The sequence below is a fragment of the Sparus aurata genome, chromosome 1 (genome assembly GCF_900880675.1).
Source record: "Sparus aurata chromosome 1, fSpaAur1.1, whole genome shotgun sequence".
In the NCBI taxonomy this organism is placed as follows: Eukaryota; Metazoa; Chordata; class Actinopteri; order Spariformes; family Sparidae; genus Sparus; species Sparus aurata.
Window position 1 is genome coordinate 19,618,741 of NC_044187.1, and position 27,083 is coordinate 19,645,823.

The 27,083-nt window shown below is 40.7% G+C and overlaps 1 protein-coding gene across 5 annotated transcripts; it reads left to right on the top strand.

Annotated features, from left to right (window-relative positions):
* Nucleotides 1-84: 84 nt before the first annotated feature.
* pds5a (PDS5 cohesin associated factor A) lies at nucleotides 85-26,874 on the top strand. Of its 5 annotated transcripts, XM_030415261.1 has the most exons (35): nucleotides 593-611; nucleotides 1,014-1,033; nucleotides 1,168-1,320; nucleotides 8,383-8,586; nucleotides 8,833-8,919; nucleotides 9,006-9,103; nucleotides 9,430-9,556; nucleotides 11,730-11,810; nucleotides 11,917-12,057; nucleotides 12,702-12,817; nucleotides 13,369-13,463; nucleotides 13,601-13,746; nucleotides 13,863-14,014; nucleotides 14,716-14,829; nucleotides 15,034-15,115; nucleotides 15,229-15,277; nucleotides 15,388-15,527; nucleotides 16,017-16,132; nucleotides 16,644-16,749; nucleotides 16,885-17,045; nucleotides 17,404-17,527; nucleotides 17,696-17,854; nucleotides 18,655-18,723; nucleotides 19,871-20,007; nucleotides 20,264-20,387; nucleotides 20,672-20,876; nucleotides 21,536-21,650; nucleotides 21,785-21,917; nucleotides 23,047-23,166; nucleotides 23,441-23,503; nucleotides 23,732-23,883; nucleotides 23,967-24,054; nucleotides 24,139-24,404; nucleotides 24,591-24,771; nucleotides 26,050-26,874. In XM_030415261.1, the coding sequence occupies exons 1-35, from the start codon at nucleotides 608-610 to the stop codon at nucleotides 26,086-26,088; spliced, it is 4,167 nt and encodes a 1,388-aa protein (XP_030271121.1). In that variant the 5' UTR covers nucleotides 593-607; the 3' UTR covers nucleotides 26,089-26,874. The 5 variants fall into 5 exon arrangements, with proteins under 5 accessions (XP_030271128.1, XP_030271137.1, XP_030271121.1 ...); XM_030415268.1 differs by lacking the exons at nucleotides 593-611; nucleotides 1,014-1,033 and adding an exon at nucleotides 85-242; XM_030415277.1 differs by lacking the exons at nucleotides 593-611; nucleotides 1,014-1,033 and adding an exon at nucleotides 323-467.
* The last annotated feature ends 209 nt before the right edge of the window (nucleotides 26,875-27,083 follow it).

The following is a 27,083-nucleotide window of genomic DNA, read 5'->3' on the forward strand; positions in this document are numbered from 1 at the left end:
TTTTGATATTTGTAAGATAAAGCCAGATGTTGGTGAAGGACGGAGTGTGCCTGGACTGTGCGAGCTGTTTGTTTCTGACTCCCGCCATGTATTTGGTGCTGCAGTACTCCTGCGAGACCGACGGGGGCGCTCTGCACCCAGCCTTCACACAGACAGCACTGACTGAACGGACAGAGAGCTTTGTGCCGAAAACTAAACCCAACCTGTGTCAGACTAATGAATTAAAACGGCCCACTTGAGAGGTAAATACTAACGAGGAGACGCTTGGCAAATATCCCGCGGTTTGAGTCGTAGTTGTGTGTTTGAAAACAGATTCATTTTGCATTTGTTGGGGTGTTGTAAATCCTCCGTGGGGGCAAGTTGGTGGTGAGAGAGGAGGGCTCAGGGCGACGGTAGCAGCCCTTCTTCGCCTGTGAACTAGCGGCAGTACGGAGCGATGCGTTGAAGTTGAAAAAAGACAGTAACAAGTAAATTAGCTTCGTTGTTAAACTTCATAAAGTAGTTGCATTTGTTGTAAAGCACAGGAACTGACCACGAGCATGGCTATTTTAAGCATGGATGATAGGATACTTCACTTCCTCTGTGATTGTCTGTAGCTGGAGATGTGATGGGTACCTGAATAGTTTGCGGCCTAGGCTAGCAAAAGTAGGCTAACCAGTTAGCCAGTACGGCTAACGTGTAGCAGCCACTCGCTGCTACTTCCTTCCCGCAAAAAGCTAGCCGCTAGCCAATGATGTTTGCACTGCAACTAGCTAGCTAGCTAATTTGTAACCTGTATGACAGTAGACGTTCACCGGCTGTTCTCGTGTTTGTTTTAAAGTGGTTTTCTAGCGACTTGGCGGGTGTAGCAGCAACAATCTTATCGAAAGAGCATTTGAGCTTGTTTCTGCAGCTATACGGTGTTTGATGAGAGATTTACGGAAAATATGGAGCTGATGTTTAGCTGAGGTGTTTTAGCATGCGAGCTAATAATATACACAATGCTGCTTAATGTTGGCTTTCTGTCCGGAAAGTTTTGTGGATCGGAATATCGGTAAATATACAGGTGCGGCGTTGATAATTTTAGCGGGCAAAATTGATGATAGGTAAATGAGAATGATGGTTAAAACGAGGTTTTGGTAAGTGCGGTAGCATGGTTGTGTTGAACTTTTGTTTTCTGACCCATAGAGGCCAGTAGAAGACCGTGTGGACCATACATCAACAAGCATGGAGTTCCCGCAACAGCAGAAACCGGCGGGGGACGGAAAGATCATTTATCCTCCCGGAGTGAAGGAGATTACGGACAAAATAACCAACGATGAGGTGGTCAAACGGTTAAAGGTATGTTGATGGGGTTTCTTGCTGTCAAGACACCATTTTCTGCCACTCTTAACCTCACGCATCACTCTCCAGCCCCCTGGCACAACGCCAAAGCCCTCCTAACTTTGTGAACTCCTGTATATGAAGTCAAAGAGGTATTTCCTTTCATTTAGACTGGTTTCCCCAATCCTCTGCCTTTTTAGAGTTTCACGATTGAGTGTGATGTGACACATGAGACACTGCTATACAAAAGTATTTAAGTCTCCAACGCTGGCAGCACTTAATTTGATCCCCTGAAAGTCTGGAAAAGGGGATGATCCCAAAATGTGAACACAAGAAAAGCAAACATTGCGCACCGAAGCTATTTTTACTGAGCGGAAACAAAACGGTGACTCATGTTTGCATTTAGTCCAGTTTTGAAAGTAACTGTCATGCTGTTATAGATATGTATATAATGACAACTCACTGGCCACTTTATTAAGTACATCTGTTCAGCTGCTTCTTATTGCAGATGTCTAATCATCCAATCACATGACAACAACTCATAGTAAATAGGCATGTAGAGATGATCAAGATGATCTGCCGAAGTTCAAACCAGACACTGTGTTAGAAAGAAAGGTGACTTCAAACGTGGCATGCTTGTTGGTGTTAGACAGGCTGCTTTTAGTATTTCTGAAGCCGCTGATCTTTTGTGATTTTTCAGGCACAGCTATCTCCAGTGGTAGTTTGCTAGGTGAGAATACTTTGTTAATAACATAAGTCGGGGGTGTTGTGTGTGTGTGTTATGTACCATAATGGTTCAAGCTGATAGAAAAGCAACAGTTTCTCAAATAATAACCCACTAGAACTGAGATATGCAGAGGAGCTTCTCTGGACGTAAAACACGTTGAAACATGAAACAGATTGGCTCAGGCAGAAGACCAAACCGGGTGCCACTCCTGTCAGCTATTAACAGGACACACGATTGGCACAGGCTCACCAAACATGGACATTTGAAGCTTAGAAACAAGGTTGCATGTTCAGAATTTGGTGTAATCGACATGAAAGCATGCCTGACTTGTATAGACGGTTCAGGCTTGTGGTGTGGGAGATATATTATGGCACACTTTGGGCCTACCTGAGTGTTGTTGCTTATCATGTACATCCTTATCACTGTACTATCCAGCAGTTTCAGAGATACATTATTATTCACACAAGTCATCTTTCTGGCCTCCTAGCAAATGTAAGGTCAATATTCACTCTATTTAGCTCTTGTTTGGTCTCTACCATCTCTGAGGGAATTGTCTGGCTCTTAAGGTGCTACATTCTCAAGTATGTTCACCAGCTAGCTGCTCATTGTGTTTGTCTAATTTTGATGCTAAGCAGGTAGTGTACATTGAGCGTTTAAAGCTTTTTACACTAAAACAGCTGCTCGCTGCAACCAAAAACAGCTGTGAGAGTGAACTTGTTGACTGCACAACTTAAGAATGAGTTGAATGTCTCTATAAAGTTTTGTAAAGCTGAGCGGAGCGGAGCTGCAGAATCCTGTGGGAATTATCAGTATGTTCGTTACTACTACTAAGTCACCTCTTCCACTTTGTCCCACTGTTATTTGATACATTATGGCTACTTAAAACATGTGTATTAAACCTTCTCATATTGCATCCTGATATCAACCCTCCTCCACACTTCGAGCCACAGCAGTTTCAAAGTTGGCATCTTGTTTACATGTATCCCGTGACTCAATGTTAATCACATTAGATTGTTTACTAGACTAACATTGAAATGGTTTCCTGACATCCAAGAACTGTTTATGGAGTAGCATCGTGACTGTAACACACACCCCATGGCAAGATGTACAAATGTGCGGAATGGTATGTTATTGACTGAAAGACACATATTTATGGATGCATTTAACCTCTGCTGTGCACTGCTAAGAGTTGGAAAGGCTCCCACTAATTGCATGTGCAATAATCTAGCCAGTCGTTTGGTGGAAGAGATTTAAGATCTGTGTCATGCTGCCAGCAGGGCAATTAGCCAGTAGACAGCTTATTTTATATGGTTAATGTCTCGATTATTCAGTCACTCTCAAGTGCAGTCAGTCACCATCATAAGTCTTGCAATAGTTTGGGTTATTGCCTGCGGTCAAAACTTCATTGCGGATGTGGCATAGCAAAGTTTCAGTTTGGAGTCCATATAGCACCAGACTGGTCAACCTTTTCACTCAGTCTCCCCATTTGAATAGATACTCATGTCAACATGCAACACAAGAAGCAAATTCTTTTTGTCTGAATGTATTGTAAATATTGACCAGAATATGACTGAGACTAAATAATTTTTGTAATCTATGTAGGCCTATTTCTAGAGTTTAATTTAAAGCTGCATGTTGCCATGGTCTGTTTAAAAATGGTCTGTTTAGATTCTGACTTTACATTAAGCATCTCAGCCTGGCCTACATGTTATTATGTGGGCCTGGATCCTGGTTTGCCTTTATTTTGTAGGAGCTGTTATCTGGACCGTTTTAAACTCTGGTTTGATTTTTGCTTTTATCATTTAAACCTATATGCACGAGTAGCAACAAGCTGAGTCTGTGTTAGCTAGATATTAACAAGTGGAAACATGTAAAACTGGTATTTCATCTTGTAATAAATCACAATTGAACTCACTTAATGTACTGGGTGGATTTATGATAAGCTAAGTTTAATACAGAGGATCGTGTTTGTTACAAAGGAAGAACAGAGCTGCAGCGCACTCTTTTGAAAACTGTTATATTTTACTGCAGAAAGCAGGACTTCCTGGATATTTGTTTTTTGAATGAATGTGATGGGAATGCATTTGCTTTAAGGAGACATTTTGCAATAACATTTGATGATATCCTCACTGGCCACTGTAGGGAATGCTAATGCTGCTAATTGCCAGATTGTTTATGGTGATTCGTTGTTGGGTACTACAGCTGAGTGGGTGGGCCTCATCCAGTCTTCACTATTGAAAAGAAAAATCAATTAAACGGGAGAATCTTGATTGTTAGTGTATCCTCCACATTGTGCAGCACATAGAGCATGCACACTTGAGACTTCCACTGGCCGAGCAGCTTATTTCTGGTTTAGCCTTCTTGTAGCTTGATTGCAGTCATATTGGTTTAATTGTGAGGCTCTTTTACATTGTAAGTTTATGGGAAAAGTCCTTTAGGACCCCTGTGCATTACATGATGTATGTAAAATAACATGGTTTGCCGCTATGCCAAATTGGCTTCAAAGGCCAGAGCTGTGACAGGGGGCTTGGTAGAGACAGGGATTTCAAAAATGTTAACATGCAGATTGCGGAAGAGGTGGAGAACTCTGTTACACACTAGCAATATCTTGTAGTTCACCTCAGTAGACAAGCCATTGGGCACATTTTGTATTTAATAACTTAATAGATACCTTTTCATGATTGTTAAGTATTTTGTGACAGCATTGTACCTTATCAAGTTGGAGCCACTGTCATGCTGATTTTTTTTTTTCATGTTTGCTTTAACGTAGCCCAAGGGTTCAAAACCCTGCCTAACCTGTCTGATTGTAATGAAGGATGAGGGGTAAAATGTTATGTTTATGACTCTTCCCAGGGAAAGGAAATGGTTGTCGGTTAACAGTTTATTAGATGTTATCAGAGCTGCTTGCATGAATAACGGGGTTAAACTGTGGCTGGATGTCATTTAAACATTCAGCAGAAGCAGCACAATATATTTTGTATTAACAGGCAGTTATAAATGGGGCTAAAAGACAGTTTTATTTTGCCAATATTTTCTTGATTAATCTTTTAATTGGCAAGACTATAAAAAGAACAGTGCTCATGAGAATTTCCCAGAGCCCTATGTGATGTCTTCAGTTTGCTTTTTTGTCCAATCATTACTCCATAACCCTAAAGACTCTTCAATCATTTTTTACATTTGTTCTTGAAAAATTACTAAAACAACTCGATTATCAAGGTAGAGGTTAATTAGTCTTTGGATCGACTGTTTATCAGACTGAGCTAAAATACTTCAGAAATAAACTAGAAATTTAGGGTGCAGACGCCACATACTCGCAGCCCAACAGGCCCACACACTCGTCTGTGTGGAGAGCCTTTACCGGCTGGGTTGTGACTGTTTCAGCTTGGAACGGTGGAGGGTTGGATAGAGTGTATGTGTGTATACGTGTGTGTAGGAGTGAGTGTGGTGCTCTGCAGTCTGCTGGAGCTGTTGGCCCATCCCCCACCCCCGCTGGCTGCCTGGCTGTATAGTGAGCTCCGCTGCTCTGCTTCGACTCACTCTTGTATACACACACTCAGTCCTCACTCACGTAGAGGAAGTGGTAGTTCAAAGCGTGGCGTCCTGGTGCCTATCCATAAGAACTGAGATTTTTGATAAGACTGGTGTGTATTCAACCTCTAGACTGAGGAAAATGCTTAAATATGATATAGTGTATTGCTTATAAGTTTAGTCATTTTAACCTTTGCTATGATAATATCCAAATGGACAAAGGGTCCAACCTGTATCAGCAGTAGTAAAGTCATTTTCTACATGAATAAATGTATTTAGGATCTACAATACACCATAAAAAGCCTTTAGTGCTCAAAAATTCACAGTACACTTTGAGTAATGGTAATGTGTTTCTTACCTCAAATGCATTCTTTAAAAAGTATTAAAATATTATGCATTATGGGGATTGAATTCAGTAACTCTTGATGATAAGGGGTTGTCACACACTTGAGTGGTTCAGCTGAGATCTTAAGCTCTACATTGCTTTAGCCTCATTTGGCTCGTATCCAAAGTGGACTGGGGTGTAAATTCAGGCCAACAGTCTCACGTCAGTTCAGGCCAATCTCAACACGTACTCTATTTACAACAGACCACACATACTGTAAGCATATTGTTGAATTATTTGTTTTAGGTTTACTGTTGAGGCCAGTAACATTAAAACCTATTGAGGCAATGTGATTGTGATGTTGGGCTACATGAATGAAATTGATTTGATTTGAACATATCTCTTAGTCATGGTTTCATACACCCAAAAATAGTTAAAGACAGTCAAGTTTTCAGTTTCAAGAGTTGGTTAACGGCACTTCTGTAATCAAGGCAACAGGAATAAATATTAATGTATTTTTTTTGTGCTCTTATGGACTGATTGTTTTACAGCTGGTGTATTAAAGTGCTTCATGCATGCAGCTCCATAACAGCTATTTGATATTGTGGAAAATGTCAGCTTTGACAGCAAATATTGCAGGTCACACTGCAGCCCCTTGCACTCCACATGCCGAATGTTTTGGTGATGTGTTTGTGCGGACGACTAATCACATGTGTTGATGTGCAGGCAGGGGTAGCTGTCTATGGTTCTGAGGGACTGAAGCTGTTGTGTGTTGTTTTTCTTTCTGAATAATCCATTTTTAATTTAACATTTTAAACTCTGGCCTGACACTTCAGCCCAACCAGTCTTCCAGGCCACTAGAAATTCTCCCAGTACTCCCGATAGCCCATCCGGGCCGCTCTATACCTTGGTTCTGGTTTGTTCAGTGTCTCTGCTCTAATTAATGCCTTCACATGAAACTGGATGCAGTCGTTTTTAGTAGACAAGCTCTGTCAGGCCAAGTGACTTGTTACTGATGCAGATTATAAAGTGCTGTGGATAATTGCTTAAAGGGATATTCCGGTGTAACTTTAATCCATGGTCTAAATCCCCGTGAAACTGTGTTAGACTCCCTCTTGAGAGATCAAGTTAGCAGACCGCTAATTTACGGAGTTTTATCAACCTCAGAAACGACCGCACGACAACAATACACTGCAGTAAATGGATCCAAATATAAACCGCCACCAAAAAGCCACAAATAATGCTCAGAACAGCACCAAACTTCAGCAACAGTACAAATAGGGTCTCAGCACATAGTCTGGGGCATCTAACCTCCGCTAGCTTAGCTGGATTTCTATTGGGAAGCTAAAAATAGATTTCAACTCTCCTCCATCAGCTTCCGGGTCAGGAAAGTCCTGACGCGACAATTACCGAGTGCAGTTAGAAATGCTTAATTCCGTTCTTTTCCCTGTCCGCTCTCGATAATAATGGACACTATGGGTCAAATTATGAGAATATAAATGATTATTTAAGTGTTTTTCAAGCTCAGAAAAAAATATTCGTCTGTGTTTATTGTAATGATTTTGTTTCCAAATAAGTGGTTGTCAGTGTGATTTACAAGTCTGTTGTGGCCACTACACTGAAATCACTTATCAAACTAGACCTGATCTTGTGTGCTTGGTATCTGTAACAAACAGGGTTGTGGGCAAGTAAACCAGAGCAACAGAAACCAGCAACTTCAATTAATGACAGCTAGCACCATTGTTTCCCAGTACTTGACGGGTCTCTGGTCGTCTGTCATCGTCTAATTTGCTGTACCATAGTCTCATATTGAGCTAAAAAAAAATAATTCACCTCTCATAAGAGCGCCGAAGATCTTACATTTCACGCCAGTCAGTCGATATGACTGTTGACTATAGCTAATAGGTTTATTTTAACATTGTATTGCCAAAACTTTGTAGTAGAGTACTTCTTGTGAGTGCTGGTCTAATCACCTGGCAGCAGAACCCTAGCTTAGTGTTAGATTTAGTTATTTTCTAGATTTTATAGTTTCCACAATTTTCTAATTTATGGCCATGTTGTTTATGATATACCCTCTTTATTTTTCTCTCAAAGTCCACCAGATTGATTCATCTAACTCTGAAATGTGCAAAATTCTCTTAGACAGTCATAGACACATAGACAGTCATAGTCATAGACACATAGACAGTCTGAGGTGCACCCAGCATAGTCTCATGACATCCTGTGGGAAACTGTAGCATTATTGGATTCTGTCTCAGGGTCATTTTGCACTGCAGGAGCTCTGACCACACAATAAAAAAACTGTTGAACTCCTGTCCAAACCTTTCGCCACAGCATCTCCCCATTAATGTTTCACTCCATTAAACTGACGCTGTGATGCATGCCGTATTTTCTTAAATCAAAGCTGTCAAGCGCTTTCAAATCACTCCACTATTTTTAAAATTTGGCCTGCCCAAGATGTTCCTATCTCACAGTCCTCCCTTGTCGCGCTGTTTCACAGATGGTGGTAAAAACCTACATGGACATGGATCAAGACTCTGAAGAGGAGAAGCAGCAGTATCTCGCTCTGGCACTCCACCTCGCCTCAGAGTTCTTCCTCAGGAACCCCAATAAAGACGTACGGTTACTGGTGGCCTGTTGTCTGGCTGACATCTTCAGGATCTATGCTCCCGAGGCCCCCTACACCTCCCATGACAAACTCAAGGTTAGGAACTGACCATGGACAGTTGCATGAAATCCCTTATCAAGTAGCTAAGCAGTAACCTCAAGAAAATTGTTGTCATCGCACATTTCAAACCATTACGATTATACATGCCAGCGCCCACTCTGGTAAAATCTGCTGCTTTGAGAGCTTGTCAGGAAACACATTTTATTTTTTGAGCACTCACTAATGCTAACCTAGAAACATTGTACTCAATCACGCACAAATGTTTTCCCTTCTTGTCTGCAGGACATCTTCCTGTTCATCACCAGACAGCTAAAGGGACTAGAAGACACCAAGAGCCCCCAGTTCAACAGATACTTCTACCTGCTGGAGGTGAGGAGCTAAAGCTAAACACTTTGGTTTGAGGGACAGTCAGAACAAGCTTCTGGTGAATGAGTAACATTTCTTTGTTTCCATAGAACCTGGCGTGGGTGAAGTCCTACAATATTTGCTTTGAGCTGGAGGACTGTAACGAGATCTTCATCCAGCTTTTTAAAACACTCTTCTCTGTTATCAAGTAAGGCCAATGTTTTACTGCTGCTGTTTAATTTTTGATAAAATCTCCTCATGTCTTCATATTGTTTTATCTACATACTGAAACAGGACTATTTATCCTAGTTGGCTTGATCAGTCACGCTTATTGATGACCTCTCTTCATATTCTCGTTTTTTTTTTTAAAACATGTTTGAAAGATGCGGATTGATAAGATACCAGGTTTACAGCTGGTTACAAGTTTTTACTGACTTTTATCTGTGTTTTATCAATTTTGCTTATCTTTTTTCCTTGTTCCATCAGGTCACACTTGATCATAATGTCCTTGTCTCCCTTTCTCTCTCTCCACAGTAACAGCCATAACCAGAAGGTGCAGATGCACATGATGGACCTGATGAGCTCCATCATCATGGAGGGTGATGGAGTAACACAGGAACTGCTTGACACGATCCTCATCAACCTCATCCCTGCACACAAGGTGGGAAACACACAAACGCATTCATATGTATTATGTGTCATTTGGTATTATTTGTCTTTTGATTACAGCATGTATATAAGTTGATGATTGGGAAAATCTAGATCAGATTTTTAGCACAAACACTTGATTTCTGTGTGAGACCTTTGCAAAAAACCAGCGGCTACTTTGAAGTTTCGTCTTATTTTCCTCTTTGCTTTCTAATAATGGAAACCTATTTTGAGCCGCCTTAACCACAAGAGAACCCTTATAACTCTAAACTTTAATGAATAGCTTCTTTTGATGCACCCACGCCAGTGAGAGCCATGTCCTGAGGCACTATGTTTTCTGGTTTTCAGTTCATTTCGCTGTCCTATATTTGGGAACGTCTTAAGGGAATTTCTTCAAATTTAGCACAAACGTCCAGTTGGCCTTGAGGCAGAACTGATTAGATTTTGGTGGTGAAAGGTTACTGTGATTTCACAAAACACAATTTTGGCCATAACTCAAAAATTAATATGCTAATATCCATGTCAATGTAGTGATGACCTCCATTTTGGCCAAGAAATCAGTTAATACCTTTTATTAAATTCCTCCTTTAGAGTCTTCATTGCATGTATTATATATGACTGATGAGACTTTGGTGTGAACTGCAACTGAACTAGTACACTGAGGCATATGACTGTGAGGCAATTATGCTTATAAATTTTTCTTTGTCTTGAGAAAATGACAACAGTGGGCTGTACAAATTTCTTAACTGCCGTCATATTAGGGCTGGGCGATATATCGATATAAAACTTATATCGATATATTTTTTAAATGTGATATGGAATTAGACCATATCGCATACATCGATATAGTTCAAATTTGCGCTGTGATCCGTGCTCCGGGCGAGCCGCTGACCCGGAGCTCTCTGCACAGCTCCCCCCGCCCCTCCTCCTTCATGCACAGAGAGGGGAGGGGCTGGAACAGACACTCCGGCACTCTTCAACAAACACTTTGGTGGCTGCCGTTGCCCCACACTTCGGCCTTGATGCCCCGTGAAAAAAAGTCATCGCACGGCCACCGGACAGCGTAGCGAGCTTCCCTTTAATTACAGCCACCTGAGTGCACAGTAGTCACTCACAGTAACTTCAGTGAATTCGCGGTTCACGCAGGTGGAGTCTCATCATCACGATGATCTCACGTGAAAGCCTCTCAAACAGCAGCAGCGTCTCAAAACAGAAGAACGAAACTTACAGCACAGCGAGCAAGCTCAGCCGGTTTTGACATGATACGTGACTGACTTATGTGGTAGGATTTAGTCCGGTAAAGTTGGAAATATATTCACAGATTCGAACTTCCCGGATCAATAACTCATAAGTGAAACCTTGTTAAAACACAAACGACGGCTCTTTCCTACTGTAGTGAGGAAGACAACGAGCTACAACCGTATTTTCATCAAAATGAGCGTCTGGACATTAACTCTGGTCTGTATGGTCAGCCGTCTGTGAGACGAGGGCGCAGGGACCGTCTACAAAGTGCAACACCGAAAAGAGAAAATACAAAAAATATTCAATAACTTCACTATTATTCAGAGTGTAGTGTCACCAAAATCACTCCACACATCAGTGGTCTCCTGCTGGTTATTCTACAATTTTTTTGTTTGGAAAAAATGTGCTTTGCCATAATTTTGGGGAATTTCTATTAGGAGAAATATTCAATAACACTAATATTCATTGTGGTGTCACAAAACTCACCTCACTCTAACCCTACTTAAAAAAACTGTTTTGTAATGTAACATTAACTTGATATTGGTATTTAAAAAATGTTTTAATACATAATCCATGTCTTATTATCCATGTCTGAAAGGTAAATCAACAAATTTTACTCAGTGGCCTTGGTGCCCCTGCCAAAAATAAAAAAGTGAAGGCCAAATGGACTTGCCCCTAAAATGACGAAATTCCCACCCACATGTCATATTTGGCTTTGATTTTGACTGAACATTTGCTCTCACTTTGCATAAAAATATCGGGATATATATCGTATATCGATATTCAGCCTAAATATATCGGGATATGACTATTAGTCCATATCGCCCAGCCCTACGTCATATTGGACATTGACCAAAAGCATGAAGTTCTGTGTCCCTGTGAATGTTGAGTTAAGATGTTCATTGTCACTTGAACTGATCAGTGTTTAACTTTACTTGGACCAGAACCTGAACAAGCAGGCTTATGATCTTGCCAAGACGCTGCTGAAGAGGACCGTCCAGACCATAGAGACATGCATCGCAAACGTGAGTAGCAGCCTCCATGTCTCACTTTTTTTTCACAGTTTGTCAACATTAAATGCTATTTGTATCTCAAGTGCGTCCTCTTAAACAAAGTTTCTGTCTCCATCAGTTCTTCAATCAGGTTTTAGTGATGGGAAAGTCATCAGTCAGCGACCTGTCGGAGCACGTCTTTGATCTCATCCAGGAACTGTTTGCTATTGACCCCATGCTGCTTACCTCTGTCATGCCACAGCTGGAGTTCAAACTTAAGGTGAACAAAACACACAGTCACCCCCAAAATACAGTATATCTCATCTCATTGTACAGGAGAATACTTTGTCTTGATGTCCGGCTCAAAGAAGTTAAATCACTAACTTGATTCACAACTCGAATTTGACACTACATCTTTAGTACGTAAGTCACTGTTGAATCATTTGTAAGACAATATTTAAGGGCAGTGAACAAACTGCCAGATTTTAAAGTGACAGTCAGTCACGGGGCTGACATATAGAGACAGGACCAACACTCACGCCAGCACTCACACCTCCGGGCAATTTGAAGTCGTTAGTCAGCTTAACCATGTTTTTGGTCGACCTAAAATGCTAGAAAACAACCAAGTGCTGATGGTTGCTTGGGTTGCAACACTACAACCACATTAAAGAATGCCTCTGTGGCACATCTAGAAGCAGCAGCAGTATGAGAGCTGCCCACTCTGCCTGATCAGCAGACTGTTTATAAATGTATTTGACAAATATTAGTTTTTTCAGTTTCTGCTCTGATGGATATGATTTTCTTAATAGTAGCAACACTGATCATCCTGGCTCTGCATGCAAATGTGCTACATGTTGTCCAGGTGTCAAACCAGAGTTTTTCTAACTGGAGTACATTTATCACGTTTGTTTTTTGTGTGTGCAGAGCAATGATGGCGAGGAGCGTCTAGCTGTTGTACGGCTGCTAGCTAAGTTGTTTGGGGCCAAAGACTCAGAGCTGGCCTCACAGAACAGACCACTGTGGCAGTGCTTCTTAGGACGGTGAGTTACATGCGCACTGCACTATGCACAAATGCAAATTGATTTTTTAAGCTGATCCAGTTCAGGAGAGACTAATTAATTGAAAAGTATATGATACATTTTTATTGAATAGACAATTAAATTGATTCCTGTGAAAATGCCACATTTTCCAAGAGTTGGTTAACTCATTAAGACACAGTTGGAATTTTCCCCTGTGCTGTCTTGAGGCTGGTGGTTATAAAAGTCTTGAGATGGAGGCATGTCTATGTGGCGCTGAAATGAAAATAGGAAGTGAAAGCAGCCCAGTGAAACAATGTTTGCATTCTGTCAATTATAAGATAATTGGTCATTGGAGAATCAGTCAAAGTGAATAGTTAAATAGCTGTCTGATTTGACATTACAGGAAGTGAGCATATTCAGAAAGATGAATGAATAAGTGAACAGTAGTCTTCCTAGTCAGACAACTGCATAGTTGAACTCAGACACATTTCCTCCACCAGTCACTTGCTTGCTCACTTGATTTTTCCAAATATGATGCATTATTCAGACGATTTCATTATTTTTTTCTTCAGGTTCAATGACATCCACGTTCCAGTCAGGCTAGAGTGTGTAAAGTTTGCCAGCCACTGCCTCATGAACCACCCAGACCTGGCCAGAGACCTGACAGGTGCACTCTTTAATTGTGTTTTAGAGTTTCTGCCCCAGTGTCTTTTTCACTCACCTCTAATTCAGTCCTTTCTTTCACATGATCCTCTTAACATAAATGTGGGTTAAACGTCTTTTTTCTGCTCATTATCCACTCAGAGTATCTGAAGGTGCGTTCCCATGACCCAGAAGAAGCCATCCGTCATGATGTCATCGTTACCATCATCAATGCCGGGAAGAAAGACCTCAACTTGGTCAATGACCAGCTCTTGGGCTTCGTACGGGAAAGGACCTTAGACAAGAGGGTGAGACCAGTACACTCTCATATATGGAGCATCACAATAACCTGGTTGTATTCTTCATCCTCGCTGCATCCTCATTTAAATCTGTCCTCCCTGATCTGTTTTTCCTCCTCCGGTAGTGGCGTGTGCGTAAGGAGGCCATGATGGGCTTGGCTCAGCTTTATAAAAAATACTGCCTGCACCATGAGGCCGGGAAGGAGTCTGCCCAGAAGATCACCTGGATTAAGGACAAATTGCTGCACATCTACTATCAGAACAGCATCGACGACAAGTGAGCATAAATAGAATGATCTACGTGGTAAACTTATTGTTTTTTTTTTTTCAAATGAGTCTGGTGGCCTTAAACATAACTTTAGGAACTAATTACTTTGCAGATTTAGGTGATTATTCGGTGTTGATAGGCTACTTGTGACTGTAACCAATCAGATTAAAAATTGTTGTGGGTGGGACATTGAGTGAGACCTCAGAGTTGTGAATTAACCCGGAGAAAGAATGCTGCATTGGAGCCAAAGTAGAACATTTTTTAAATGATTTATTTGATCAGCAATGGGACAAAAAAAAAAAAAAAAAAAGATAATCAGAAATGTGCTGAATATCTTCTTCGGTAACTGGCCAGGCCAATAATTGTTCTATCTCTAGTTGTTATTACAGCACAGGTCTTCAGTCTAAATGGAATTACTGGAGGTAGATTCAATCAGTTTTATTAGTACAGTGACATTTGGCGCGCAGGTGGTCGAGTGGTTAGAGCGCATGCCATAAAACGCAGCCGACCCCGGTTCGATTCCGGCCGGAGGTCCTTTGCTGCATGTCACCTCCCCCTCTCTCTCCCATGTTTCCTCTCTGTCTACTGCTAATAAAGGTGTCTATGCCACAAAAAATCTTTAAAAAAAAAAAAAAAAAAAAAAGTACAGTGACATTTCTGTGTATTCCGTTTTCTTATAATTCACATTAACTCTCCCCTCCTCTCTGAAGGTTGTTAGTAGAGAAGATCTTCGCTCAGTACATGGTCCCTCACAGTCTCGACACAGAGGAGAAAATGAAGTGTCTGTACTACCTGTACGCGTGCCTGGACACAAATGCTGTCAAGTCAGTAAACCTGCAAACCTTATTGACTTAAAGCAAATTTTGTGATTGTACACATTGACACTTACCTGTATGTTTGCTTACAAATTCACTTAATTGAAAACACTAACAGGTCAAATAGTAATAATCTTTTTTTTATGCCACCTCTCCAATTTACCTGTTTGTTTATTTTTTATCTCTCTTTGTATGATTGATGTATGTTTTCAGGGCTCTGAATGAGATGTGGAAGTGCCAGAACATGCTCAGAGGCCTCGTGAAAGAGCTACTGGACCTCCACAAGCTGCCAGTGGTGAGTTGGCACACACCCGCTACAGTACTACAAAACAAACCATCACCTCTGTGTCTTCAGATACTAATGTCCCTACATAATTATGACATATTTCTCTCTTTTTCCCTTTGTAGTCTGAGGCCAACAACACAGCCATGTTTGGGAAGCTGATGAGTATTGCCAGTAAGTTGGAAAGCACACAAATATGTTCTTATCCAACCCACACGCTTCGTCATTTTCTCAAAGTGTTTAAGGTTAATTCCTCTAATCCTAGCTCTTCTTTGTGTTTACAGAGAATCTTCCAGACGCTGGTAAAGCCCAGGACTTCATGAAGAAGTTCAACCAGGTTCTTGGAGAGGACGAGAAGCTCAGGGTCCAGCTGGAGATGCTCATCAGCCCGACCTGCTCCTGTAAACAGGCTGAGATCTGTGTGGTGAGAGGACACTGAACACTAGTCATTTAAACATGTATACTTAGGCAGGCTGACCTCTCTCTTAGACAGACACACACATGCACACATTTTAACATTGTTAACACACTGACCACAAATGTTACTGAAAATGGTTCATTTTATCAATATTTTCGAGGATCAACTTAAAAAATGTTTGTGCTCTGCAACAAATTGAGCTGCAACTTATAACTATGTAGCAATTATCCTGCTAATGTTTTTTATGCTCAATCATTTCGTCTATAAAATGTGAAGAAAAGAAAGAAAGCAGCAAATCCTCACATTTAAGAAGTCGGAAAACAGAGAAAGTTTGTCATTTTTGCCTAAAAAATTACTGAAACTATTATTGATGATCAAAATCGTTGGAAATGAATTTTCTTTTAATGCAAATCTTGGAGTAAATGTGTACGAGGACATATAAACACAAATCTGTGAATGATGATATTAATGGTGTCCTGTTTGTACTGTGTGAAGAGGGAGATCACTCGGAAGTTGACGTTTCCCAAACAGCCCACCAACCCGTTCCTGGAGATGGTTAAATTCCTGCTGGAGCGCATCGCCCCCGTCCACATCGACTCTGAGGCCATCAGGTCAGAAAACATCCTGACGTGTTCAACAGACTTCAAATGTTATTACCTGTTCCCATCAAAACTCTGATACCAAACTGAAAGGGATGAAATTGTTGTGTAAATCCTGTTCTATTAGATAAAAGTGTCTTTTTGTACAATACACAAAGAGGCAGTCATAAGACAGATCAGCAGCCTGTGTTCTACTATCTCAGTGATAGTGTCATTGTGTAATACCATAAACAGGCTCTTCTCATTCACTGAGACACCTGGTGGTGGGAAGGTGTACCTGCAGGCCTCAGATGAGGAGCAGGTTTAACCCTTTCTGCTTTATGGAAAAACACCATGAGAGCGGAAAAGCTTGTACTGAATGACTTCTATTGCTAAAGTTAGGCAGTGTGCCAGGGTCTATATGGTCCAGTAATTGATTTAATGTTCTAAGATATCTAGAAATGCAATTTCTGTCTTGTAACACGCATGGGTTTAGATTAGTTAAACACAGGGATGATTTTAATATGTCATGTTTGTCTTTCAGTGCTCTGGTGAAGCTGCTTAACAAATCCATTGAGGGCACAGCTGATGACGATGAGGAGGGTGTTACCCCCGATACAGCCATCCGCTCTGGGCTGGAGCTACTCAAGGTATGTAACATGCAAGCATCCTGTAATAAATGCCCCAAATAATCTATTTATTACACAATGTGCCTAGGTACTATGATCATTGAACAGATGAATGTTAGAAAGAAAATACATTCACCCTGTTTGACTCCTTTTTAGGTCCTGTCATTCACCCACCCCACAGCGTTCCACTCGGCAGAAACCTACGAGTCTCTGCTTCAGTGTTTGAAGATGGAGGATGAAAAAGTGGCTGAGGCAGCCATCCAGATATTCAGAAACACAGGGCAGAAGATCGAGACAGAGCTACAACAAATAAGATCGTAAGAGAGAATTTATATCATATTTTTAAGTGAATGACAGTGGACGTTGTATTTAACAGCAGTCTGATCTTAAATGTCTGTTTTTGATTGCAATGGTTGTAATGTTGGGATTGTATTTGGTTATCAATTGTGACAGACACAAAAAGTATTTCTGAAAAGAGAATAGATTAAGCCAACTATCTCCAGATGAAGGACATTTGCATTCAAACATGAGAACAATGAAGAGGAAAAGGAGAAGGACCAGAAGGACTGGAGTCCACACTTGGAGCATTTGCCATGCTTACACATTTGGATTGACTGAAATTAATCATCTTCTTTGTGCAACTCGTCCTGATGTCTGTTCCTCTGTGTCCATCAGGACTCTGATTCCCATCCTGCATCAGAAAGCCAAGCGGGGAACACCTCACCAGGCCAAGCAGGCTGTTCACTGTATCCATGCCATCTTTAACAACAAGGAAGTACAGCTGGCTCAGATTTTTGAGGTAGGGGATCGTTTCCTAACAGAATTATTTCAGGATTTCAAAAAGTCTGATTTGATTTATCATACATTTTAAATAATTTTCTTGTCCCCCTGTTTTTCATCCGTATTTCATCTTTGACATTTCTTTGCTCAAGTGCGCTCATGCTGTTTTGTTCTCCCTCACCTGCAGCCTCTGTCACGTAGTCTGAATGCGGACGTACCAGAGCAGCTCATCACTCCCCTCGTGTCTCTGGGCCACATCTCCATGCTGGCTCCAGATCAGTTTGCGTCACCGATGAAGTCTATTGTGGCTAACTTCATTGTCAAGGACCTGCTCATGAATGACAGAGTGAGTTGAGATAAAACGATGAACTAAACAGACAGTTGCACATATAAGAAAGACGGAACATAACATGTCACGCTCTGAAAACCAGGCTCACCAGAGGGGAAAACGGTAATTGGAGCCACACTATGCAACCAAGGGCTGAAATACAAATTCCCTCAGCAAGCTAAAATCATTGGAGTACAGCATGTTGAGGGATTATTTTAGCACCCTATGTCGACCAGAGAGGAAGAAGGTTTATTGACAAACTCAATTGAACAGTCTCCCTTTTGCTCGCCTTACTTTCAAGGATCCTATGAAATGGCCAGAAGTGAAATACTTTGATATTTAAATCTGTTTTATTGAATCTCCAGTAAGACCATCATTTAACCCAACAGAGAGCGAAACCAGACTTTGCTTAGCTTCAACCTCTCCAGTTTGTCTTGCTAAACTACCAAATCTAATCACTACTTATTTGTTGATAATAGGGCACATAGCCTCAGTTAAATGAGAGTTACATCCCCAATTGTCTTCTTAAAGGCTTGATTTCAGATCAGCGCCTTCACACAATCCAAAGTCAGTGTGGAGCGATTAATTGTTTCCCCTGTGGGTTTGGGTGGGACTTAATTGCGCTCTGTCTCTATTACAAAGTTTAATGTATTTTCACAACAATGAATAATGCCTCTTTTTAATTCTTAAAAAATACACCCAGTCTTGAATAAACTGAGAATTTGTTAAATCAAGTCGCTAGTGTGTGTGTGTGTGTGTATATTAGCAAAGAAAAGAGTGAGAATGTTACTGTGATGCACCTTTTTTTTTTTTTGTAGTCGGTGGGAAACAAGAATGGCAAGCTGTGGACCACCGATGAGGAAGTGTCACCTGAGGTTCTAGCTAAGGTGAGAAGTAGGGATGCACCGACATGGAAATTCTCGGCTGAAGCCGAATATTATGAAATACTTGACCAAATGCCGAATGCATCTAGGCTACTGTAACCTACTGGCAAATGTTTCCCTATTTACTTTCTTATTTGTACCATTGCACAAGTTAGATAAAGTTCAATTTTGCTATTAATTTTTGCTTTTTAAAAAATCAAAATTAAATTAAAATACAAAGAAAGTCATGAAAAAACATTGTATTTAATAATGGGTAAGAATCACACTGTTCACTGTTGAGAAAACATTTTGCCTTATCTGGACATAACAACAACAACAACAGTGGGCTATAGGCATAACTCACAACAAAGGAAAGATCTTCCAATGGGCTCAGTATACTATTTGGATGTCTGAGTATAGTATGCTATATTTAATCAGTTTTACTAAAACATTTATTTTACTGTATATACTTGGATATTCCCTGCCTCTCTGAAAAGACTCCGACAGTGAACTCTGTCTCAGTGTCGGGAGTATGGGTGCTGATGAGGCATCTGTGTTCTCTTTCTTGTGTTTCTTTTTTCATTTAGTTTTAAGTGTTTGAATATCAGAGTTTGCTACATTTTCATTTACAGTTGTGAAATAGTTCCAAACAACACTGCTCTTGCTTTCAGCTGTTACTGCATGTCAGATTGAAGTAGTGGTCAGGATGCGCACTGGGGCGAGCTGCACACACACAACAGCAGAATACTGCAGAAGCAAGTGGAAAGCTTGCATGTTTTCACGTGACGGAACATTTCTAGACCGCTCTACTCGTTGAAGAAAGAGAAATAAATAAGCACAACATAGAACGTGAATCTGAACAGATCCCTTTTTATATATTGATCCAGTTGACTCTTGAATTGATCTACAAAGGTCTAGTATTGGTCGTATTGATATTTTGGGGTTGATACGCTCACCCTTATTTTCTAAAGCCCACAGTTTGAGTTACGATCTTTGTAATCAGCAGGCGCATTCGTGGATGTTTTAAGTTCTCATACACATTTGGCCTTTTCTCTCAATTGGCTGAATAGTGAATGTGTTGTTTCTTGCAATTTCCGGCTGAAGATATTCAAAGTCAATCTAAGATGCTTCCACTCATTGCCTATTATTTATGCTCTTCTTGTTCCCACAGGTGCAAGCCATCAAGCTGCTTGTGCGTTGGTTATTAGGAATGAAAAACAACCAATCAAAGTCAGCAAACTCCACCCTGCGGCTGCTGTCAGCAATGCTGGTCAGCGAGGGAGACCTGACAGAGCAGAAGAAGATCAGGTAACCCGGTGTTCATTCCGTTTTAATAGAACTGTTAGGGAGTAAGATCTAGTATGACAGTTTTTCATTCATTCAATAAGAGCTAACATATCTTTAAAAAACAAGATGTTTTTAACATTGGGTTAAGTTGACAAATCAATTATTACAGATTAATGTGCAAACTGAGGGGGGAAAATCTGCCATTTTCAGTTAATACAGTTTTTTGTCTTCTTTCCCAATCCTCTGTTCCCTTTTTGTTCTGTCTTTCTCCTTGCAGTAAGTCTGACATGTCTCGTCTGAGGCTGGCCGCAGGTGGAGCCATTATGAAGTTGGCCCAGGAGCCCTGTTACCATGACATCATCACACCTGAACAGTTCCAGCTCTGCGGCCTTGTTATCAATGTCAGTCTCACCTTTACTTCACTGTTTTACAAGCCTCTTTAACAGAGGACATTTTGACATGTCACAGTCTGAGAAGCACAGGCGAACATGATAAAATTAATGATCGCATAATTCCATTTAGCTGCTTCTGGTCCCGTTGTTATGCATGCTGGCTCACTGACCAAATGGAGCCGTTAACGGATCATTAAGAAAAAAGCCTGTTGTGAAGCAATTTTTTTACATGTGGGAAAGTTAATTTGCAGTGTGTTACATCAATAAAAGGAAACATTGCTTCCCATGTGCAGGATGAGTGCTACCAGGTTCGTCAGATCTTTGCTCAGAAGTTGCACTTGGCACTCGTCAAACTGATGCTGCCCCTCGAGTACCTGGCTGTCTTCGCCCTGTGTGCCAAGGACCCAGTGAAGGAGCGCCGCGCCCACGCCCGACAGTGCCTCCTCAAAAACATCTCCGTCCGCAGAGAGTACATCAAACAAAACCCACTCGCTCAGGGTCAGTGCTCCACCTGTGGAGGTTTCCACTGTTACACACGGCTGCTGTAGTGATTTTGCAGAACGCAGGTCTAAAGTTTTGTAATGTGTGCGTAATTAGACAGCTGGTTTGATTCTAAAACATCACAAAACCAAGTTTCCCTTTAAATTCAGAAATGCAGAATTTCCAAAAGAAAGAATCTGCGAAAGAAAATGTGAATGAATGTCTGTTTTCCATTCACTAGTGTGATGCAAATATTTGGAGTTAAATATCTAGTCAGTTTCCATTAGTTACTGCAAGTTTGTTGTCTCTTCACTGAATGTTTTTGTTACACATTTCATATCTGCCGTGATTTGTTTGCTATGCTAAGTCTGTTGTCATGGCACTCGTTGCTTTTGGTTTTTTGTGCATAATGCATACAAGTTACCAAACAAGACACATGACACAGCACAAAGCAAGCAGGTGTAACTAGTGTAGAACAAAGTGAGAAAGAACTAACAGCAATGCCATCATGAACAAAAAAAGAAAAATGTTAATTTACTAATTTACAAAAATCTCAATAAATGTTTAAAAAAGGGCAAATTTAAAAAATTTTATGTTATCGCATTTTTCTCTCATCAATGCACCAATTTATCTACCTCAGCCAAACGTAAACATTTCTCTCTACTCTCTTCTTCCAGAAAAACTTGTCTCCCTCCTTCCTGAGTACGTCGTTCCCTATATGATCCACCTGCTGGCCCACGACCCAGACTTTACAAAACCACATGAATATGAACAGCTCAAAGACATCAAAGAGTACGTCTTGAACTACTGTGAATATGTTGTATTGCATGAAAATATGTTGTTTTAAAAACATTCAGTTCTCTTATCTTACAAAGTCAAAGCGGTGACATATACTATGTTTATTGTGCATGTGTTTGTGTGTGTAGGTGCCTGTGGTTCATGCTGGAGGTGCTGATGACCAAGAATGAGAACAACAGTCATGCCTTTCTTAGAAAGATGGTCGAGAACATCAAACAGACCAAGGATGCACAGTGTCCTGAAGATGCAAAGGCCAATGAGGTACACACACGCATACACACACATGCCTACTCAGTGCAGCAAACAGACAGTTGAAGGAGTAGAAAATCAATAAGCGCACAGCCAGACACACAAACCTGAAGTTTTAGTGTCCTTTGAATGAACTTTTAAGTCAGGTATGTGCAAGATTTCAAAGTGGATCGTGTTGTCTGGAGACCTCAGAGTGTGTAAGCGTGTGTGTGTACCCATGGAGATTACCTGCACGATGGAGTAATGGTTAACAGCTCTTCAGGAAAACAAGCAGCTGTCCGTAATGTATTTCAATTCATAAAATTGTTTACTAGTTGGGGAACAGATGTAACGTTGACAAACTGATTCAAACCCAACTCAACTGGTCTAAGCAGATGGCCGCCCACCATTGAGTCCGGTTCTGCTCCGAGGTTTCCGCCTGTTTAAAAGGCATTTTTTTTCTCGCCACCGTCTCCAAGTGCTTGCTCATGGGGGGGGAAAGATGGGTCTCTGTAAATAAATTTATCAAGACCTGCTCAATTCAAGTGTAATGAGATGTCTTTTGTTGTGAATTGGCACTATACAACTAAAGATTAATTGATTGAAAGCTGTGATATACAGCATGTTTATTGGGCCTGTGCTTGGAAATAAAAGGGAAAATTAACAAAGTGAATTGTCACAGATATGATGATAATGATGCTGATTTTGATAAAGTATGGCTGTAAACATGATAGTATAATTTTAACCATCATAATTTCAACATAATAAAATCAAGCTTCTTTTGTAATTCAAGCACATTCCTTATTTTTAATCTGGTGTTCCATCTACCAGCAAAACAAACTTAAATAAAACAGTCTTCTTGTCTTATTTCGATTTCCTTGTGTTGAAATAAGCAAGCATGATATATAATCCTTATCAAAACAGCTGGTAACATAAAAATGTGAAAGATATACATTGACTTCTGTGCTTGTAAAGGAATTCTGAAAATGGCATTTAGCAGCAATTTAGATGTGATGATGAAGGGTTTTAGAGTCTGGAAATATATTTGTTTAGCAACCTTGCAAGTGCTTGAAACGTGCCGTATACATCACTCAAAACCAGAACGCTGGTCAAACATCATTATCATCGTTATCTAACAGTTGTTCTGTTGTTGTGGTTACAGAAGCTGTATATTGTCTGTGATGTTGCCCTCTTCGTCATCGCCAACAAGAGCACTGCCTGTCACCTGGATTCTCCGAAAGACCCTGTCCTACCCACCAAGTTCTTCCTCATACAGGACAAGGTAATGCATACACAAACAAACACACACATATAAATAATATCTTTATCTTTGTGGAATATGAAAGTGATTTCAAAACAAACGCAAGCAACAAACGTTTAATCTCCTCTTGGACAAAGAAAGGAGTCTCAGAACATTTTAACATTTCTAACACAAATTAAGAATGACGGTAGAAAAATGTTGGCAAACACTTGTGGGAAGTAAGCCAAACTCACAACCTTCGTTGTTTGGCAGTTTATTCTTATCAAAGTTTTTCTGATGCGTTTTCTTCTTGCAGGAATTCAAAAATGACAAAGAGTATCTGTCGACAGAGATGAGACAAATGCTGCTCAGTGGAAAGGTAAATGCAGCTCTATAAACAGGAGCACCACTTAATATTGTTCTCAGTTACTGAGCAACCCACATTAAAGGTTAACACTGGTTACAATTGTGACGTGCATAGTTTTAAATGAGTGGAGGCAGAGAGAATTTCGTGATATTTTCAAGCCTACTCAATGATTATTTTTACGCACAATGTAATTAACAGTTTAATAACGACACCTTCCAACCCCCATGTTTCTTTCTGCAGCCTAAACCAGCGCCAGTGTTGGCAGCTGTGAACAAGCCTCTGACAGTACCAGGGAGGAGGATCTTCACCAAGACCACCACAGCCTCAGACACAGCCAGTAACACCAGCACCAACTCGTCCCCGCTGAGCTCCTCGACCATCAACAAGAACAGGTATACACGCACACACACATGCACCAGCACCAGTAAGAAAAAACGCTTTCTTCAACTGAGTGATTGTTGACCGTTTCTTGTAGTAACAGCAATGCTGCCACTGAGTCATCAGAGAGTCGAGCGCAGGAAAACAACGAGAACCCGGTCATCAAAAATGATGAGGTCAAGAAGGTAAGCTCAAACGGACGCCAGCTGGATCCGCACATACGGCAATGTTAGAGAGTTGTCTTGACTAAGCTTTACTGTCATTCTCAGGATGAGGCGAGTCAGAACGCGACCCCTGACGCCGAGACAGAAGCGTCGCCTGTCAAACGACGTGGCCGCCCGCCTAAATCAGCTGCTGCTGCTCCTGCGGCGGCCGAAAAAGAGGGAGTAGCAGCACCAACGGGCGGTGGAGCCGGCAGAGGCAGGAAGAGAGCAGCTGACCCCAACTCCAACCCATCAGCAGAGTCGGTGAACAGCAAGATGTCAAAACAGCAGCAGAATGATGAAGGGACAAAGAGACAGATTGACTTGCAGAGGTGAGAGAGAAGCTTAGAAATGGTGTCACAGAAGGTGACTTTGGTAACTCAGACTATCGTGTATATTGAAAAAGGAACAATGAGGGGGAAAAAAATAAATTGACAAGTGGTAACTTGAACTGTAGTGTGCACCTCTTATCCTTAGATTCCACAGAGATCCTTTACATGTCAATTCTTCTTCTTCAGGGAGAATAAAAACATGAAAAAGTGGGAGTCTGGAGAAGAGACGGGGAGAGCTGTAGGGACAGGTGCCCTCATCCTGGGCAGCGAGGGGGATACTGAGATAGAGCTGGAGTCCAGCCCAGAGGAAGTTCCTTCTGGCAGACAGGGAGACTCCAACAGTGGAGACAAGTCAGGCTGGTTGGCAGTGAGTTGGTTTAGTCCAGGTTGTGTGTAAACACCGCTTATCCAGCCACAAGGTTCACTTATAGATGCCAGCCACTTAAGGAAGTAATTCACAGCAGGAAAGATGGCCTTTGCATAGACTGGGCTGTCTGTGCAGCAGAAATACGGAAACACTTTTGAAATTGGTGCCAGAAAAAAAAAGAAAAATAAGTGTGGCAGTGTGATTTTCTTTCAGTCAAACAGTAGAAAACCAGATTCCACCAGAGTTTAGTTTTGGCTAGAAGTTGGTTTTGAAAGTGGAAACAGTGAGGCAGCTAGCTTGTTCCAAACAATATCATATAACTTCTAAACAGTTCACTAAAATATGTTTCTGAAAAGAGCTTAGGTGAGAAATAGACAATGAACGGGATCGTGATTCATATTTGATCAGTGCTGCCTTGTTTTTTCAGTTTGATCAGTCTCCCAGCCGGTTTTCACAATACAGGAACAATATTGCCTCTAGTTCACAACCTTTGTCTGTTACAGCTAAACAGTTCACTAAAATATGTTTCTGAAACCATTTTAGGCAGAAATAGGCAGGTCTTGCTTTATAGTTTATCGGCTCTGCCATGTTTTGGTGAACTGCCCCTCACACAATCCAACTAACTGTTTGTGTGTGTGTATGGACATCAATATACATATATTATTCCGTAAGAAATTAATGAAAATGTCGCCCTTTCTCTTAATGTTAAAGAAAGTGAGGAAACGTGTCTTAATCCAGATCCACACAATCCGCAAGTTGAGGGAGTCTGTTCCGGGCTGAGACCCATCCTCCATCCAAGTTCTAATTCTGCTGACAATCCAACCAACAAGGGGACAAAATAAATAACTGCCTTGGTGAAGTAATAAGCATACATTTACAAAAATAAGTTAATGAGGTAAAACAAATCAAAAAAGAATAGCAAAGTATTAGATTCTGTTTGATTTACTTAATATTTTTGGCCAACTTTCCTTGAATTGGGGTTATAGGTACAGGTCTGTTTATGGTTCCTTAAGCTTCTGTATTTTAAGTTCTGCCATCATCTGCAATAGTCATCTACGTTTGAGGAAATCTCTTGCTGAATAGACACAATCTTACATTGAAAGTTTCTGTCAAGGTTGCTTTTCATTAATACCAAACAGTCTCATTCTTGAAGCAACAAGCCACAGATGATTGCATCAGTGTTGGATCATCATTCTGTTAAGATGGTCACTGTGAAGAGCGTATGCTCGAACCTGTCTTTGCTCTTTTGACCTGAGTTCAAACTTTGTTGTCTTTCAGGTAAAAAGGAAAGTGGTGAAGGTGAAGTCAAGACTGTAAAGAAATGGGCCAGACTCTTCCGTATACCTTCCCCACCCTCCGCACACCGCTCCTGTGACTCTAAAGCTTTCCTGGACACATTATGGACCTTTCTTAAAACACACATGTACACATACACACAAACACACACACACCACTGACATCTTAGAAGGTTTTAAATACCTTTATAGTCATGATTTGAAGCTCATTGTATGTAGGTCTTACTCAAAAAAACATGTTATTTTTTTCCTTTGTGTTTGTTGCTCTTTGCTTCTTTTGTGGAGCCATTTTTAAGAAAAAAAAACAGGATGGACATTTTACAAACGTTTTAATCTGGTTATGATTGTTGCTTATTAAATTCCCTGGGAAAAATCCTACTGCACGTGTCCTGACCTCTTCCTCCTCCTGTGTGTCATGGTATGTTCCATTCAAGCTCACCAGTTTTACTGAACCAGTTATATTTTGTAAATACCAATGGGCAAATTTGCAGTTAAACTTTTTGAATCTCCTTGACTGTTGCAGCAAATGATGAAATTATGCTCTATCTTGTTTATAGCATCACAAACCCTCAGTGTGTTCTCTTACCTGCCAAACTGTAATGCTCTTGAAGGCCTTTGTATTTAGTGAGTTAACTGGTACATTTAAGCAGTCCAACAGTTGTGGACAATGCTCCAGCTCTCTTTCTGATTCATCTTCTCAATGGGAGCTCTGAAATCAAACTGTTTGAACTACTTATTTGTATTTTTTTCACTGCTGAAGTATGAAACCATACTTCATTTTGGAATGCATAAATGACATATAACTATACAAGTATGTGTTCAGGTTTTTGTTTCTTTTACAATCATAATTTTTGGGACTTATTGTTTGTCAAAGTCAGGTCAAACTAGATATTAAGCATCGAGGGAATGTTGCAGGTTTTTAGTGCTATTGAGTAAGTATGCCCTGTCATGATAATATTTCATTTCTATTCTAGAAAATAAATGCTTTTAGATGCTACCATGTAATGCATTTGCCTA